General features: G+C 36.1%; 3 protein-coding genes across 4 annotated transcripts; 2 read left to right on the top strand and 1 right to left on the bottom strand.

Annotated features, from left to right (window-relative positions):
- The first annotated feature begins 4,231 nt into the window (after positions 1–4,231).
- LOC105206723 (protein GVQW3-like) lies at positions 4,232–5,281 on the top strand. Its single transcript, XM_011176201.3, has one exon. The coding sequence runs from the start codon at positions 4,232–4,234 to the stop codon at positions 5,279–5,281; it is 1,050 nt and encodes a 349-aa protein (XP_011174503.3).
- An 8,761-nt stretch (positions 5,282–14,042) lies between these two features.
- LOC120359223 lies at positions 14,043–15,852 on the top strand. Of its 2 annotated transcripts, XM_039456031.1 has the most exons (5): positions 14,043–14,717; positions 14,786–15,031; positions 15,181–15,352; positions 15,425–15,546; positions 15,686–15,852. In XM_039456031.1, the coding sequence occupies exons 1-5, from the start codon at positions 14,612–14,614 to the stop codon at positions 15,700–15,702; spliced, it is 663 nt and encodes a 220-aa protein (XP_039311965.1). In that variant the 5' UTR covers positions 14,043–14,611; the 3' UTR covers positions 15,703–15,852. The 2 variants fall into 2 exon arrangements, with proteins under 2 accessions (XP_039311965.1, XP_039311964.1); XM_039456030.1 differs by having other exon boundaries at positions 15,425–15,852.
- A 27-nt stretch (positions 15,853–15,879) lies between these two features.
- On the bottom strand, positions 15,880–17,554 carry LOC105204431 (protein ALP1-like). The gene is made up of 4 exons (XM_039456029.1): positions 17,125–17,554; positions 16,795–17,032; positions 16,204–16,654; positions 15,880–16,137 (listed from the first exon to the last, which is right to left on the bottom strand). Exons 1-4 carry the CDS (start codon positions 17,481–17,483, stop codon positions 15,941–15,943), a joined length of 1,245 nt encoding a protein of 414 aa, XP_039311963.1. The 5' UTR covers positions 17,484–17,554; the 3' UTR covers positions 15,880–15,940.
- Positions 17,555–19,986: the final 2,432 nt, after the last annotated feature.

The raw sequence follows: 19,986 nt of genomic DNA, 5'->3' as shown, positions 1-19,986 counted from the left end.
ATTGTAATGTTTTCCCCAAAAAATAATTCACTGTTTAGCAAGAATATGAACCTACATAAGATTAAGAAATATAAATTTAAAAATAAAAGAAAAAAATACTTTGAGAGGGAAGAAATATTAAAAAAAGATAAAGCTTATGACTAATAAGATTATTTAACATTTATTTCTGGTTCATTGTTTGTTTTATTATATATTTTATTATTATATTTTATTGTATTTATAGTTAATACCATATATATAAATTATATTTAAAAAATAATGTTAATAATTTTCTTAATATAATGGATTAGAATACAATTGCAATTAAATTGATCTTGTTGAAAACATTAAAGAGACTACTAAAATCAAATGCAGTATGTATTATTTCATTCACAAAAGACTATATCAGAAATTTAGAAAATAATAATTATAAAGATTTTGATGCGACTTCTTAGCATTGTAATAAATGAAATCTGTATATATATTGTTTAAAGCTATTATATTGCACGTATTGCTATTCATGCAAATATATTTTATTATATATATATATAAAATATATAAATTATTAAACTAATTTATAGGAAGGGTCCCAGATGCGCACAGACCCGATCGGACACCACCAATCACGTAATCTAATCTAACCCAACCAACGGAAATACTCTAGGCATCAGCCGCTATAATTGGTGGTGTCCAATTGGGCTTGTGCGCATTTGGGACCTTCCCAATTTTTATATATTTACCTTGATTAAACATGATGTGACATGATGTTTTCATTTTGTATATTATATATATTGAAATTAACGCCTTGTATTCACACCATGCACTTCACTCTTAGAACATATAGTACTGGAAGGAGCATAGCCCTATCAGCCCCGTGCATTTGATTGTCCGAGAGTAGAATGGAGAGATGATGGTCCTAACTTGTAATGTGCATGTTCCATACAGATGCGTGCATGGTTGCCATCCAAGGCATCTAAACTAACCTTCAATTGAGCTTTGTAAGTATTGAGTTGTATTGAGTTCAGGACACGTAATCAAAAAACCCCTTTGGAAGAATTGAACATTATTCTACGAAATTGTGACAATAATGTATTGCTATATTTGCAAGGAACGAGATCAGGCGTCTACATATCACATGTAAGTTTAATTATTTACAAGATCTGTTTTTTAATCACAGAACAGAAATGATTAGATTAATTATTAAACAATATTTAAAGATTCGAATCTATCATACAAATAAGCAACTTTGCGAAAAAGATAATTATATCAGGCACAAATATACGAAACTTGTACTGTTCGATAATCAATAAATAAACATACAAATTATTATTCACATTTGAATGCGTTTTTATTCAGTTAATATAAATTATAATTTGTCACTTGTCACTTTAATATTTTTTTTATCATAAATTAGTTTTTTATTGACCTTTATACATACGAGGTGTGTTCAAAAAGTATCGCGAATTTTGTGTTTTTTCAAAAATTATTTATTTATTCATGAATATCTATTTTGTCCCCTTCAAAGTAATCCCCATGAGATATTATACACTTGTGCCAACGGTTTTTCCAATCTTCGAAGCACTTCAAAAAATCATTTTTTTTTATCTTGTTCAGCTCCTCCTTCGATGCCGTCTTTATCTCGTCAAGCGTAGCGTAACGTCGTCCTTTCATGGGCCTCTTCAGTTTAGGGAACAAGAAAAAGTCACAGGGGGCCAGATCTGGGGAATACGGTGGCTGCGGCATCATTAGTGTGTTGTTTTTGGCCAAAAAGTCGCGCACAAGCAACGATGTGTGAGCAGGGGCGTTATCGTGGTGCAAAAGCCAATTTTTGTTCTTCCACAAATCCGGGCGTTTCTGGCGGATTGCTTCGCGCAAATTGCGCATAACTTGCAGGTAATATTCCTTATTGACCGTTCTACCCTGTGGCAAGAACTCATGATGCACCACGCCCCTGCAATCGAAGAAAACTGTCAGCAAAACTTTCACATTTGACCGAACTTGGCGCGCTTTTTTCGGTCTTGGTTCGTGCGGCAGCTTCCATTGAGATGATTGAGCTTTGGTTTCCACGTCATAACCATAAACCCACGATTCGTCACCAGTTATGACCCTCTGGAGCAAATTTGGGTCGTCGCGGACAGAGTCCAACATCTCATTAGCAATGTTCATGCGATGCTGTTTTTGGTCGCAATTGAGCAATTTTGGTACGAATTTCGCGGCGACCCGTCTCATGCCCAAATCATTGATAAAAATCGAATGGCACGAGCCAATCGATATGTTTAGGTCCTCAGCAACTTCTCTAACGGTGATTCGACGATTGGCCAATACCATTTTCTCCACTTCATTAATTTTTTCGTCTGTTGTTGAAGTGCTCGGGCGTCCGGCACGCTCTTCGTCGTTCACATCTTCTCGGCCTTCTGAGAACATTTTGTACCACCGATAAACGTTGCTTCGGTCCAAGGTAGCTTCTCCGTATGCCACAGTCAACATTCGGAATGCATCCGCGCACTTAATTTCGTTTTTCACACAAAATTTGATACAGGTTCTTTGATCCATTTTTTTGAATAGGTAAAAATCGAAGACGATCCAAAACACGTGCAAGCAAAGCAGCTGTCAACAATTAAGTGAACATTCAAAATGGCCGAGCTTGGCTGTGTTCCGTTTTTACTGGCAGTGCAGTAAATGTGACGTCATGACAGTACACTGTCACAACTGTTCCAATATTACTGCATTACTGCCAGCACTGCTATAGCATCGTATTTCGGAACAGCATAGTAGCCATATTGCACTGTAGCTACCTCACCTTGGAAGCTGCAGTAGTCACAGTGGCAATATGGCTACCATTCATGACGTCATTGATGTTACTAGATGCTGTCGCAGTGCGCTGCGTACCAATAACGGAACGGATTTTTCACCACTGCCAGTACTGGCAGTTATATCGGAACACAGCCCTTGTCGGCATAAGTGAGAGACATGAGTACCAACATAACGCCACAAAAAGATCGAAATTCGAATATACGTAACCCGCGAAAATTCAAAATTCGCGATACTTTTTGAACACACCTCGTATACCGTTTTGTGCTATAATTCATTTGCCCGCGCTTCCCTGGTCATGCGCATTACAAACTAGTATCACCATCTATCTATCTCTGTCAATCTATTTGACGACACTTTCAAGAGACTATGCTCCTTCGGGACTTAATTCGTAGATATCAATAAAAACGTCGCCGGTAGATAAAGCGCAACAACTCTCTTAAATTTATTTTTTTGAGGAATATATACATATAAGCTTTGTTTACACCAAATACTTGATACGCGTAATATTTAGTAACTTTCTATTCAATTATCTTAATTTCGGTAATAAATTTAATGAATAGTATATTAAGCTGGTACAATATGAATCAAGATAATTAATTAAATACAGATATCACGTATACATTTACACGTATTGTCGAAATTAAGGCTTTGTTTACACCGAATACTTGATACGCGTAATATTTAGTAACTTTCTGTTCAATTATCTCAATTTCGGTAATAAATTTAATGAATAGTATATTAAACTGGTACAATATGAATCAAGATAATTAATTAAATATAGATATCACGTATACATTTACACGTATTGTCGAAATTAAAACAATTTAATAGAAAGTTACTTGATAGCATGCGTGTCAAGTGTTCGGTGTAAACCGCCTATTTAATGTACTAGATCTCCTCAAGGGTCATTAATGAATTACACTCAATCTACTTAAGGGTCTCAAGAGCTTTCAGATCTATTCTATAGATATAGACACACCTCGGCATGGCTCAACATGGCTCAACAGGAACAGAAAGTATAATAGCTGCTCAATCGTCGCGGCGCCAGTCGGCCACAGATCGTTCACGTGACGCTGTTGGTGTGTTCTTTTCAGTTTCACTTCAAATGCAGTTGGAAAGAACAGACCAGGAACTTACGATAGCGGCCTAGTTTACATCAAGCACTTAATTGATACGCGTACTATAACTCGTAACTTTTTATTAAATTCTTTCTATTAAATCTTACTTTCAACGATGTGTGTACAGGGTTTGTCCGGAAAGTAATAGGACTGATTTTCTTCCGCCGCGACTGTACTTTGGAGCGTGTACGCGCCGACTGGATTCGGTAGAGGGCGTTCCTAGCTAACGAACGAGCGGCTGGTCGGTTGTCTCCGAGCACCTGGAGAGTCAGGACAGGCATTTTCGCGCGACGTGTTTCTGTGAGTGGTGCAAGCCGAAAATGCAGCGTTCGTTAGAGCAGAGGTACGCGATTAAATTCTGTGTGAAACTCGGTAAATCTGCGACAGAGACGTTTGATATGATCAAGCAGGCTTACCCAGATGTTGCTTTAGCAAGAAGTGGTGTGTTTCGGTGGCACCAGGCCTTTTTGGAGGGCCGGGAAGAGGTCGCCGATGAAGACCGTGCTGGAAGACCTTCGACTTCGACAAACACCGACAATGTGACTCGTGTGCGCAAAGTTTTGAACTCAGACCGTCGACTAAGTATTCGTTTAATTGCCCAGATGTTAAATTTACCAAAATTTATGGTTCATGACATTGTGACGGTGCATTTGAACATGCGCAAGGTGTGCGCGAAGATGGTCCCAAAAGTGCTCACTGACGACCAGAAATTGCGGCGAGTGGAAGTGTGCCAAGAAAATTTGAACATGTGTGAAAGTGACCCTCAATTTTTGAATAACGTAATCACAGGTGACGAGTCCTGGATCTTCGAGTATGATCCCGAGACAAAGAGGCAATCTTCCGAGTGGCACACGCCGGCGTCTCCTCGCCCAAAAAAGGGAAGAATGAGCAAATCGAAAGTGAAAACGATGCTCATTGTCTTTTTTGACATCAAAGGCATAGTCCACCATGAATTTGTTCCTCCTGGACAAACCGTCAACGCCAAGTTTTACGTGGAAGTGCTCAAGAGACTCAAACGAAGGGTCAATCGGGTCCGACAAGACATCGCAGCCGACTGGAAGTTGCACCACGACAACGCCCCGGCTCACACCGCCTTTCTTGTGAACAGCTACCTGACCAAGGCCGGCATCCCAACGCTTCCGCAGCCGCCCTACAGCCCAGATGTGGCCCCCCCAGACTTTTTTTTGTTTCCTCGCCTGAAAAGGCCGATGAAAGGCAAGTATTTTGAGACGGCAGAGGGGATACAAGCAGCATGCACCGCGGCTCTCAAGGCTATTCCGGAGAATGCCTACCGTGACGCCTTCAATGCTTGGAAATCGCGCTGGCAGCGCTGCATCGACGCAGAAGGAGCCTATTTTGAAAGTTTTTAAAGAATTGTAACAATTGGCTCAATAAATTTTTTTAAATCGACTCAGTCCTATTACTTTCCGGACAAACCCTGTATACATGATACATATATTTAATAATCTCGATTCATATTGTACCAGTTTAGTATACTATTCTTTAAATTCATTGCCGAAATTAAGATAATTTAAGCTTTTACACCGAATACTTGATACGCGTAATATTTAGTAACTTTCTATTCAATTATCTTAATTTCGGTAATAAATTTAATGAATAGTATATTAAGCTGGTACAATATGAATCAAGATAATTAATTAAATATAGATATCACGTATACATTTACACGTATTGTCAAAATTAAGACAATTTAATAGAAAGTTATTTGTTAGTATGCGTGTCAAGTGTTCGGTGTAAACTAGGTCTTAATAGAAAATTACTAGTTAGTACGCGTATCAAGTGCTTGGTGTAAAGTAGGACAGTAAAGAGAAACCAATAGTACACCCTAGAGTCCTATATAAAGAGAAAAGCGACATCAAACCCCCACCACAACCTTCAGTATCCAATTGAGTCCTCCACCGCCATTTTGGGATCGCTTTAACGTCATCAAACACCATTCGTATCATTCTGCAAACAGCTGTGGTCACAATATGGCTGCTCGCTTAGCCAATCAAGTATCAATCATTTTACCAATCAGAGCTTCGGACATCAATGTCGCTTCTCTCTTTATATAGGACTCTAGTACACCCAAGGACTTTGATTCTGTCCATGGGGAAATTTTCCAAACTAAGAAGTCGCTATCTTTCTACATATTTACAGTTCATGATTAACGTAACGACCAATAAGCTCTAGTCATTAATCATAAACTGCGAGTATGTAGAAAGTGGTGACTACTCAGTTTGGAAAATTTCTCCATGGACAGAATCAAAGTCCTTGGGTGTACAGTGCGTTGCATGATGCCTGGGGATTTTAAGGACCACGTTTCGTTCCATAGTTATTTTTATGTTCATTACTAAATGCTGCTGTCAACCATGAAGGAAGATTAAGGAGAGGGAACTACAGAGATTGAAAGTGGTCACGAAAAATGTTCCGCGTTCTACCGTGTTTGTCCAATGAAAGAACTAGGCCCATAGCGTCGCCATCTTATCCTTGGGGGCAGATTTTATCCTTATTAGGCCTGTTCGTGTTGCTGCCCTTTTTGAATTAATTTCTTTGTCGTCTTTCTCTTTCTTACGATCAAATATATATTTAGGTTTGTTTGAGTTGCTTGAAATCCCCAAAAATTTTTGCACTCGAGATGAGATAAATATATATTCGATCGTAGGAAAGAGAGAGACGACAAAGAAATTAATTCAAAAAGGGCAGCAACACGAACAGGCCTATTATCTCATCTCGAGTGCAAAAATTTTTGGGGATTTCAAGCAACTCGAACAAACCTATTGTTTACCAAGTATTAGACAAAGATAAAATTGCTGGAATTTGTGTCCTGGAGTGGTTTTGACAGTTTGGTTAAAAGGTTAGAAATACACGTTGCAGTGTAAGTGGAAAATTTTTTAATGTACTGTAATAAATACACACATAGCACGTAATATTTCTGTGATATCACAGAATCATTGCAATATCACAGAAATATTATATATTACTGTGAAATATCACAGAAATATTACTGTGATATTACACAGTGATAATGACATTGAAATATTCCACTGATATCACAGAAATATCGCAGAAATATTACTGTGATATTACACAGTGATAATAACATTAAAATATTCCAATGATATCATTGCAATATATTGTTGCAATATTTAATTCCAAAGAACAAGGTAATGTCAAATGACGTTTTTATTATGTCTTATTAATGCAACGTCACTATCTCTTTGATTAATTTCGATATTTTTAGTATCCTTAATATTCTTAGTAATTTCGGTATCCTATAGAAGAAATCAACTTACAAATAAAATAATTATGTCTTTGCCCTTTCGTGGAATAAAAATGAAAGTTAAGAAAAAAAGTTAATTAACTTTATTATTAGTTTAGATATTTACTTAGTTTATCCCTTAAACTGTATATATGTATAAACTATAATGTACGCTCTTCTATGTAATCTATCAATTTAATTATTGCTTTACAACTCGATCAATAATGATTTTATTAAAAAATTACAGAAAAACCTTTGTATTTGTCTTATTACCATTTATAATTTTTACAGGAGCACAAAAATCGATTTTAATTTTTAAAAATTTTTATCATAAGGTATTTAAAAAAAAATGTTTACAAAAAGTTTTGTTAATACACATTTAATATTCACTTGGCAATAAATATTTTAAAGTATATTTAGAAGTTTCTGAAAAAAATATACATTTTTACGTCGTTTAATATTTACTGCTCGGTACATTATTTTGTGAAATAGTTTATTCATTAATATTGATTAGACTATTAAACACCACAGTAAAAGGTTTTTCAAGTTTTTTAAAATATTACATTTCCAACAAATTTTTCTTTAGATTTAATTTTTTTTCAACTCTATTAAAAAATATGATTATATATATTCTATCATTAATTAGGTATTTTATAATGTTCATTAATTATATGTATGTATATAATATTGCGGCTCGGTCACCGACCGTCACAACATACGACGAAACAAGTGAGCGCGTGCACAGCCGCTATGCGGTCCCGCCATGTGTATAAAACTCCACGCAAACAAGTGAATGCTGGCACCACCGCTAGGTGGCCGCGCCGCTGGAGACCTGTAGCGACTTAATGTATAAATCACTAGTTTTATTCGAGATTGAAAGATATTTATTATAAACGTGTTCATTCCTTGACAGACAATATATTAATAAAGAAGTAAATGTTTTTAACAAAAGATGTTTAGTGTGTTGCTAAGTAACAAGTGCAGAAAGTGTAAGTGTAAGAATAAATAGTGTAAGTGAAAGAGTGTAAGAACGCCACAGTACTCCCCCCTAAGCGACGACTACGTTGCGAAATGAACTTTCTTCTTAGCCGGGTAAGTTCTTAAAGGTCTTGAAACAGGAACAGAAATAGAAACGGGAACATCCAAACTGGTTACAGGTTCCGTAGAAGAAGAGCAAGGTAAGGAAGTAGAAACTGCAGAAAAATCTTCTCTAGGAAGAAAAGCTGGTTTAAGCCGTTCCGTAGAAACATTAACAATATTACCTGAAACGTTTATAGAGAACAAATAATCAGAAATACGTTTGACAACAAGAAAAGGCCCAGAATAAGGAGGTTGAAGAGATTTCTTGACAGCATCATCACGAATCCAAACGTGAGTACAATCACAAAGATTTTTATGTACAAAAGGAGATTTCTTGATGTGATGACTGGTTGGTGAAGATCTAACATTCCTCATATGAATTCTGTGTTTTTCTAAAAAGATTTCAGGATCCGCAGGAAAATCCTCTTCAATAAAAAATTCTCCAGGAATCCGAAGAGTGGTTCCATAGAGTAGTTCCGCAGGTGAAGCTTTTAAATCTTCTTTAAAACATGAACGAAGACCCAGAAGAACTGAAGGAAGAGACTCTAGCCAATTCTTCGTCTGATGACACATAATGGCAGTCTTGACAGTCCTATGCCACCTTTCCAAAATGCCATTTGAAGCAGGATGATAAGCCGAAGTTCTTTTCCTGTCACAACCAATCAAATTGGTTAAAGCCTTGAAAAGAGATGCTTCAAACTGCGATCCTTGATCCGTGGTGATGGTTAAGGGAGAACCGTATCTAGCTACCCAATGAGTATAAAAAGCTGTAGAAACAGTGTCAGCAGAGATTTCCTTAAGAGGGATAGCTTCAGGCCAACGTGAAAAACGATCAATAATCGTGAGGCAATAACGAAAATCTTGACAAGATGGAAGAGGACCAATCAAGTCTAAGTGGACATGTTGAAAACGTTGATCCGGAATCGCGATTCTAACAGGAACATTCTTCGTGTCTTGAAATCTTGGAACGTTGGCAAGGCAGACACGTACGAGTCCATTCTTTAACATCCTTTTTTAAAGATGGCCAAATAAATTTATGCAAAAGTTGTTTAGCTGTTGATCTACCACTGGGATGAGCAAGATCATGAACAACATCGAAAATCCTCTTGCGAAGAGATTTAGGCACATAAGGACGAATTAGTTCAGAGGAACAATCACAATAAATAGGAGAAGTTGAACCAGAAAGAATAAGTTTCCTTAACTGAAGAGAAGAGTTCGAAGAAAGTAAGTCTTGAAGTTCTTCATCTTCTTTTTGATAATCAGCTAACTCATCAAGAGAAACTATAATTGGCATTGAAACTGATTCAATTCTTGAAAGAGCATCGGCTACAGAATTTAACTTGCCTGAAATATAAACAATATCAGTAGAAAATTGGGCTATAAAATTCAATTGTCTGATCTGTCTAGGAGATGCTTTATCAAGTTTCTGCCGAAAAGCATAAATCAAAGGCTTGTGATCTGTTCTAATAATCAGTTGACGTCCTTCAAGTAAATATTTAAAGTGCTTAATAGCTAAATAAATACTAAGTAGTTCTCGATCATAGGTGCTATAATTCTTCTGAGTTTGATCAAGTTTTTTAGAAAAGAATGCAATAGGTTTACTAACATTATCAATGGTTTGTTCTAGAGACGCTCCAACAGCAAAATTAGAAGCATCACAAGTTAAAATCAAAGAAACATGTGGAGCAGGATGAGAAAGAATAGTAACTCGGAGAAGTTCTTCTTTACAATTTTGAAAGGCTGTTTCAGTTTCATTATTCCAAGGGATAACTCTTCTATCTCTCTTGCGACTATCCTTTAAAAATTCAGTAAGTAAAGCTTGATGTTCGGCTGCATTTTTAAGACAGCGACGATAATAATTGATAATGCCAATAAATCTGCGCATATCATGAATTGTCTTAGGTTTAGGAAAATCAATAATAGATTTTACTTTTTCTGTTGTAGGTTTAATACCTTGATTTGAAACTAGGTATCCAAGGAAAGAAAGTTCTTTTTGTCCAAAAAGACATTTGGATACATTAATTGACATTCCGGCTTGTAATAAACGATCAAAAATAATGCGCAAATAGGCAATATGTTCTTGTTCATTTTTGGAAGCTATAAGAATGTCATCAAGATAGCAAAAAACAAAATCTAAATCACTGAGCAGTGAGTTCATTAATCTTTGAAAAGTTTGAGCTGCGTTACGAAGACCAAAAGGCATGACTAAAAATTCAAAAAGTCCAAAAGGTGTGGTAACGGCGGTCTTGTGAATATCCTCTTTGGCGACGGGTACTTGATAGTACGCTTTTACTAAGTCAATCTTGGAGAAGATATTCTTACCATAAAGCCCAGAAGTAAAATCTTGAATATGAGGCAGTGGGTAACGATCAGGAATGGTAGCCGAATTTAATGCACGATAATCACCACAAAGTCTCCAAACATTTTCCGATTTGGGAACCATATGTAAAGGGGCTGCCCAAGTACTACTCGAAGGTCTACAAATTCCTTGTTCCATCATAAACTTGAATTCCTCCTTGGCAAACTTGAGTTTTTCCGGAGAAAGTCTTCTGGGAACTGAAAATTTAGGAGATCCTTCCGTGATGATACGATGTTCAATTCCATAAGACTTCACCGAAGAAAGAGGAGCAAATCGAGTAAGTCCAGGAAATTCCGCTAAAATCCTGTGATAAGGAGAGTCAGGAGACATGGTACATATGGATAATTGTGAAACTTCTTGGATCTTTCCAAAATGTTTAAGGCCAGTAACAGAGTCGACCAAGCGTTTGTTTTTAATGTCAACTAGGAGATTAAAATATCCAAGGAAATCTGCACCTAAAATGGGACGTTGAATATCCGCGATGCAAAATTTCCAACGGAAATTTTTCCTGAGGCCAAGATCCAAAGAAAGAGTTTTAGAACCATAAGTATGAATTTGAGTACCATTGGCAGCAAAAAGTTTAAAATTAGCTGGTAATGGTTTAAACAAAACTCTCTTAGGTATTAAGGAAATATCAGCACCAGTATCAACAAGAAAATGTAAATTAGTTGATTTGTCAAAAATAACGAGGCGATGGCAAGGTAAACCGTTGTAAGCAGCCTCAATCTTCAACGGCGCTTCTAGTTTTCCTGAGAGTCGGTAAGAGTTTTTGACATCAAGCAAGGAATGGTACATCTCTTTGCCTTATTACCAAATTTTTGTGATAAAAACAAATTGACTGATCTTTAGAATTAGATCTTTTATTTCGTGAATTTGATCTGAATTTTGATCTGCTTCTAGATCGGCTAAAAGATCTGCCACGACGATGAGATACTTCAAGCGCAGCGATTCTTTGTTCCAAATCAGCAAAATCAGATTGTTTAGAGGTTGATTGCGTATTAACTTCCGCGACTTGAAAACCAGTATCACGTTCAACTATTTTATCCGCGAGTTCCGAGAGCTTGACTCAAGGTACGTTTTCAACCACTGCAAGAGTCGCTTGAACTTTATATGGTAAACGTTGTAGCCAAATCGAATGTAAAATGTTATCTGCTAAAGAACCACCGGATAATCGACGGATTTCACGTAAAAGTTCTGAAGGCTTTTTGTCATTTAACTCAATACCAGCTAATAATTGTCTCAAACGTTTTTCTTCAGAATCCGTGAAACGATGAATGAGTGCTTTCTTTAACTGATTATATTTATCAATTTCAGGCGGATTTTCAACAATCTCCGAAATCGCGACTAACGCTTGTTCATCAAGATGACGAATAACTGAACTATATTTAATATCTTCAGAACGGATACGGTATACAGTAAATTCACTCTCAATCTGAGCAAACCACAGCTTAGGTTGTTTATGCCAAAAGGTTGGAAGTTTCAAAAGGCGAAATTCATTTGAATGGATCTGAGTGGACTCACCCGATGACTGATGTTCAAAACCAGAAGATAAATTTAAAATCTCTGTTCCGACCTGTTCTTGTAGGCTTACGGTTGACGCTGAAGTAGTAGAAGTTGACGGAGTTGACTCAGATTTAACAGGAGTTCTGTCCACAGGCATTTTATTAAACTGATACTTCCAGAGAAGAACCAAGACGATCCAGAAATCAAAATTCGAAGATTCTTGTAGACACCAAATGGCACTTCGGAAATCAAACTTCCCGCGTCAAGAGATATTTCAGCTCACACCGTGATCACGTCGGGGTCACCAAAAATGTAGCGACTTAATGTATAAATCACTAGTTTTATTCGAGATTGAAAGATATTTATTATAAACGTGTTCATTCCTTGACAGACAATATATTAATAAAGAAGTAAATGTTTTTAACAAAAGATGTTTAGTGTGTTGCTAAGTAACAAGTGTAAGTGTAAGAATAAATAGTGTAAGTGAAAGAGTGTAAGAACGCCACAGACCTTCTCGTGAGTCAAGTGCAGCCACAGGTGTTATATCTAGACGCCACTGCGGCCGACCGAGCCGACTCACCACGACTCACTAGCTCACACTTCAGTGAGATTTTAAAGAAAATCGTTGCTTGTTGTAATTTGGAAACGAATACTCGTTCTAATTTTTTTCCCAATGTGACGTCCCTTGAAAAAAAAGTTGATAAACTTGTTTTAATGAACTGATTTCTGATCAGTAACGGATTATATTTCGTCAGTTAACTGATAAAACATCATCAGTTACTGATCAGTAATCAGTTTATTGAAACAAGTTTATCAACTTTTTTTTCAAGGGGTACGTGTGGAACGCTGTTCCACATAAAATTTTATATTTTTACATGTAAATAATATTTTGTATTGTTATTTAATCTTGAACATAAATTAAAATTATAATTCAAATTGAATCTTTTTTAACAAAAATGAAAAAGGATACAAGAGATTTTTTTTGCAAGTTAAACATTTATTACGTTTACATTATTGTATTGTTTTAATAAATATAATTATTTTTTCTATGTCTAATATATATTACATATAACATGAAAATAATATTAAGAATAACAATAAAAATAAAATAAAGTAAAATAATTTATTTATTTAATTTCTTGCAATATTATTTAAATATCACATAAACATCACAGAAATATTTTGAAATATGACAGTAATATTACTATGAAATATCACAGTAATATTACAGTGATGCGTTTTCGCGGACATTTTGATATTACTGTGATATCACAGTAATATTTCGTGATATTTCTGCAATATTTCATTTGTAATATTGCAATGTAAAAGTGATATTGCTGTGATATCACTGCAATATTACGTGGTATAAACTATAATGTACGCTCTTCTATGTAATCTATCAATTTAATTATTGCTTTACAACTCGATCAATAATGATTTTATTAAAAAATTACAGAAAAACCTTTGTATTTGTCTTATTGCCATTTATAATTTTTACAGGAGCACAAAATTGATTTTAATTTTTAAAAATTTTTATCATGAGGAATTTAAAAAAAAATGTTTACAAAAAGTTTTGTTAATACACATTAATTATTCACTTGGCAATAAATATTTTAAAGTATATTTAAAATTTTTTTAAAAAATATACATTTTCACGTCATTTAATATTTACTGTTTGGTACATTATTTTGTGAAATAGTTTATTCATTAATATTAATTAGACTATTATACACCACAGTAAAAGGTTTTTCAAGTTAATTAAAATATTAAATTTCCAACAAATTTTTCTTTAGATTTCACTTTTTTTTCAACTCTATTAAAAAATATGATTATATATATTCTATCATTAATTAGGTATTTTACAATGTTCATTAATTATATGTATGTATATAATGTTGCGGCTCGGTCACCGACCGTCACAACATACGACGAAACAAGCGAGCGCGTGCACAGCCGCTATGCGGTCCCGCCGTGTGTATAAAGGTGCCTACTGATGGACGCGGCAAATGCCGCGCGCGGCAACGCGGCAGTTCAGAAAGAACTAGATTCTAGGGGCTTCTGAACCACTGCGATGCCGCAAGTGAAGTTGGATTAATCCAACTTCACTCGCGGCATCGCAAAAGTGATTACTAGAGCGAAATTTGAAAGATTATAACGATGGCCGAAATGGAGATTCCAAAGGTTAGTAGATGTTTATATTTGTATTCTATATTTGTGTGTAATATGGAGTTTTATACAAAAATGTTAACATAGCAATTAAGGAAGTAATATATTAATGCAATTAAGTAATATACATATGATTTATTATAATCATCAAGATTGGAGGTTAAGTACATATGTTTTACATGTTTTCGAAAACAAAATTGTATGATAGTATGTGCAAATAAATCATCTATTTCAATTCTTATAAACATTTATGACTTGGAACCGAACTTTTGAATGACATTGGTGATATAATTAATATTTTTGTTATTATAGAAAGTATATACATGCGGAATGTGCGAGATAATTCTTGAAGAAGAAGATACACATGCCCATGAATGTTTAAAGAATTATCCCACAATTGTTAGCGATGAAAATTTGTATTTGTATCCCCAATGTGGTAAGTAAAAGGTGAAATGAATGATGTAAAATTATTTTAGCGAATGTAACAAATTAAATATCTTGTAGAGGATGGAAGCATTGTACGGCGCAGTGCGATTGACGAAGATGATCAAGATGGAGTGTTGGTGATGGAATCACATCCTCCGACAGATCAAGAACCGCTTACATCAAACACAGAACAAAACGTAGATGAAATCATAATAGCAGAAGTGTCGGCACGACCGCTATTATGGAACCAAAGAATAAATATAACAAAACGTGATAGACGAACTGTACAACAGCTTTGGATGGAAGTAGCTGATGCGACAAATGGTACGTATGTATAACATACACACACATACACACACACACACGTGTGTGTGTATGTTGAGAAAGAAGGAAAGGAAGATAATTATTTATGAAAACTGTATAGAATTAAAATGATATATAATAGTACAAAATGTATGATTTTATTATTACAGGCGAATGTTCTGTCGACGACGTAAAAAAAAAGTGGAAAAACTTGAGAGATCGTTTTATGAAAATCGTCTCTCTTGAGAAGTTACCAAGTGGCTCAGGAAGTAAGCCATCACGTAGAAAGTGGCAATATTATGACTCGATGTCTTTCCTACGGAACACTTATCTGCAAAAACAGTAATCACAAAAGCATTCATTGAAATACTGGAGATAGTTAATATCAATATATTCCATTTCATTGTATTTCAGGACAGTTTCAAATATAACAATTAATGAATCCATTAATCTCATTAACGACGCTCAGGAAGCTCATGGCGATGTGGAAGCTCAGGATGAGGAAGTCAACGATGCGGTTTGTGCACCGATCAGGGGTATGTTTCGGAATAAGGTATACTGACAAGTGAACAAATTGAAAAAGAATAGTACAGAAAGAGAATAATACTAAGACTATACAATAATAAAATAGGATTCTTGTACTCAAATTTCTATTTTCTTTTCCTATCATCGTAGGAAGCTTTGATTATTAAACGACATATACCAGCCCGCAGACGCCACATAATGTTGAAAATTCATCAGCTTTTATATACAGAATTGCGTGACAATAATAGTAATAATACATAATAATAATAAATATAATAATTAAAAAATTATATTTTTAGTAGCACACTAAACACACACACACACACACACACACATACATTTTGTTTGTGCTGAATTCAAATACACCAAATTTCTTCAAAAATCAATAGAAAGTTTCATGTGTAATTATTTATCGTTTTGCCATGCCACTGCGCCTTCATTATTAAAATATTTACAAAATTCATCTCTAATGAGCATGGCATTCCGAGTACTTGTGTTTGTGCTACATTTGGAGATGTCCACAAATGCACAACCATCTTCCATAATCGTCCTCCACGAACCTTGTACTTGATCACCTTCTGCCGTCTCTCTATCCAGCATGCCTGGTGAAATATAATCATTTTTTTCCATGTTATTCTTGCGGAGCCAGTTATGAATGCAGATTGTACCTTGCACAATTTTCATTGCAGTTTCCACGCTACTAATGATTGGTTTTCGGTAAACTCGCCACTGGCTAGCAAGTATTCCGAAAGAGTTTTCGATTACTCGCCTGGCTCTGCTGAGTCTATAATTATAAATGCTTTGTTCAGCGGTCAGGTTATTTTTGCCGGAGTATGGCCGTAGCAAATATGATTTTAGTGGGAAGGCTTCATCCCCGACAATGCAATAAGGCAAATCCGGTCCTCCTTTATAAAAACGATCTGGTTTTGGAATATTCATTTTTCCTGCATCGAATTGTTGTCCAAACCGGCTTTCACGAAAAATGCCTCCATCACTTCGCCTGCCATATGCACCAATGTCGACGAATCGGAAAATATAATTAGCATCACAAACAGCTAATAGCACAATGCTATGACTGTTTTTGTAGTTGTAAAAATTGGAGCCAGCATTGTCTGGACACTGAAATTACACAAAGATTATCGTTTTTTACATACTGTAAGGAAATTGGATTTCGCTCATATCGTTTTTTCTATTTATTTTCCAATAGCTTTCGATATTTTAATAATGCCTAAAAACAATCGTAATAATAAAATTATAACTTGAATGATTACATGCTTTCCGTCGATTGCTCCAATGCAATGTGGAAAGTCCCATATGTCCTCAAAATCTTCTGCGATGCTCCGCCAGTCATCTTCGAGTAGTTGAGATGGGAGAACCAAAGGACACAGCTGTTCCCAAATAATTTGGCACGTTGTAGCAATAATATTGCTTACAGTAGTCAAACCTACCAAATATTGATATGTCATTGAAGACATGGAGTCACCAGCTGCCAGAAATCTGAAACGTGATAATTGATAACATATAGATGTGCTACTCTGTAATGCAACATTTACATTCATATAACTGAAGAAAAAACAAAAGATGTTTACCGTAATGTTAACGTCAATCGTTCTGCTGCACTTATCGGCTCTCGCACGACGTACTGTCTCTCTAGATGTGGGCCTACAATGGTTAACAATTCTTCATATTGCACAGTTAACATCCGAAAATAATTATGAAAGCGCAAATCTTCCAATCGCAATGTTGGCAGCAAGGCATGGTAAAAACCATGCTCATAGCGTTTTTTAAAAATTGGCGCAACCCAGAAACGTTTCTTTTTCTTGTCTCGTTTATTTTTTTTAGCTAATAACAAAGCTAATGATCCAAGCAGCTTGTCACATCGATCAGCTTCTGCCATTACATGAGTGCACTGCACTAACCACTCATGCATTTTTATTTTCACTGACATGATTTGCTGATTAAATTAATTACAATGCCGACAATGATATTAAAATTATAATCGAGATATTTTTCTTTGAAGTTTGTATTGAAGAATAGTGGTTAAGGTGCCTACGATGGACGCGGCAAATGCAACAACGCCGCGTTCACGCGGCTGGCGGCATGGAATTAGAAGCCTCTAGAATCTAGTTCTTTCTGAACTGCCGCGTTGCCGCGCGCGGCATTTGCCGCGTCCATCAGTAGGCACCTTAAGACTCCACGCAAACAAGTGAGTGCTGGCACCACCGCTAGGTGGCCGCGCCGCTGGAGACCTTCTCGTGAGTCAAGTGCAGCCACAGGTGTTATATTTAGACGCCACTACGGCCGACCGGGCCGACTCACCATGACTCACTAGCTCACACTTCAGTGAGATTTTAAAGAAAATCGTTGCTTGTTGTAATTTGGAAACGAATACTTGTTCTAATTTTTTTTCCAATGTAACGTCCCTTGAAAAAAAAGTTGATAAACTTGTTTCAATAAACTGATTACTGATCAGTAACTGATTATATTTTGTCAGTTACTGATCAGTAATCAGTTTATTGAAACAAATTTATGAATTTTTTTTTAAGGGGTACGCGTGGAATGCTGTTCCATATAAAATTTTATATTTTTACATGTAAATAATATTTTGTATTGTTATTTAATCCAGTGATGCCAGAGATGCCCCGCACTCGCGCATGTGCAGAGTTAGTAGCGCCAGTAAAGTATCTAAACCGTTCGTGAAACTGGCGTTTTTAGTCACCCCAAAGAAAAATAGAATTATGGACATAATGTACACTACTCAAAAAAAAATAGGGAACACTTTCCAGACACCAAAAATTAGGCTATCTTCAAATGACTGTAACTCGGTGAAAAATCATCGTAGGTAAAAAATAAAAAAAGCATTTTGAAGCTAGAAGATCGAGCTTTAACGTTCTACTAGCAGATTTTCAAAATTCTTTTAACTTCCTTGTCTTACGCAGTAAAAAAGCACACCTTGTTTTGTTCGTCAAAATTTTGTATTTTTGACACTTTGCAGATCGACCAACAAATTTTTTTCGAATAATTCAAGTAAAATTTCATAAACTACAACATTTTACCTACAAAATGCTTTTTTAAAAATTTCTCTACGATTTTTTTTGACCGAGTTACGCAACTTTGGAGCTAAACCTGCATTTTTTACAAATGATATTCGTACTCCGTGAAAAATCATCGTAGACAAAAAATCAAAAAATCATTTTAAAGCTCGAAGTTTCAGCTTTAACATGCTATTAATGGTTTTCAAAAATTTTCTCAATTTCTTAGTACTATGCCCCAAAAAAGATACACTGTTTTTTCCTTAAAATAACGTATCTTTAACAGCCTGTAGCTCAATAAAAAAATTTTTCTCTACAAATCCAATGCAAGTGCCATAAAGTATGACATTTTCTCTACAAAATGCTTTTTTAAAGTTTTTTCTACGATTTTTTTTGACCGAGTTACAAGACTTTGAAGATATACATTTTTTACAGTACATTTTTCCGAAAAATGACGTCTACCGCCGACATTAGCATTACCCAATGTGCACCACGTGGAGGTTGTCGGTCGGATTTTTGCACATCGTGTGTGTGTGTGTGTGTGTGTGTGTGTGTGTGTCATAGCAGAGATAAGGACCCCGCAGTTCGTCACTTCTGCAGTATTTAATGACTCCAAACCCTCTCTGCTGTGTGTGTGTGTGTGTGTGTGTGCATGCGTGCGCGCGCATGAGTGTTCAATAGTGTGTATTTCCTCCTCTCTGATCAATTACTGCTTGCAAGCGTTCTCGCATATTTATACATCTTGCAATACGATCTTGCGGAATGTTGTGCCAAATTTCCGTTAAAATTTCTCCCAATTCTTCTAAATTTCGCGGCTGTTCCTCGCGACGCCTTAATCGTCGTTCCATTTCATCCCAAATGTGCTCGATTGGATTTAAGTCCGGGCTATTGGCGGAATGATTTAACAGTCTAATTGCGTGTCGTTGAAAAAAACGTCGCGTTATATTCGCCGTATGAGGTCGAGCGTTGTCCTGCATAAAAATAAAGTTCCGACAGGTTCGATTTAATAGCAAAACGTGTGGTCGTAGAATATCGTTGATATAACGAACAGCCGTCATTGCCGGAGGTGGCAGGATCACTAGATCATTTCGTCTTGTAAGTGATATACACCCCCACACTATCACGGAACCGCCGTTGTAGGATCGTATTGGCATAACGCAACGTCGATCATAGCGTTCATTTCGTCGACGCCAAGTACGTATACGAGCATCATTGCCATAAAGGCAAAAACGTGATTCGTCGGAGAAATATACATTTCTCCAATCCCTAGCGGTCCAATTTATGTGATCGCGCGCAAATTGATAACGTACTTGGCGATGTACGAGTGTGAGTCTTGGTACTTGTGCACGAACACGAGAACCGGAGAAGAAGACCGGCTTCTCTCAAACGATTGCGAATTGTTTGTTCGCACACATGGCG

This window comes from Solenopsis invicta, chromosome 12 (assembly GCF_016802725.1).
Source record: "Solenopsis invicta isolate M01_SB chromosome 12, UNIL_Sinv_3.0, whole genome shotgun sequence".
NCBI classification, from domain to species: Eukaryota; Metazoa; Arthropoda; class Insecta; order Hymenoptera; family Formicidae; genus Solenopsis; species Solenopsis invicta.
This window is presented reverse-complemented; position numbering and strand designations above follow the sequence as displayed.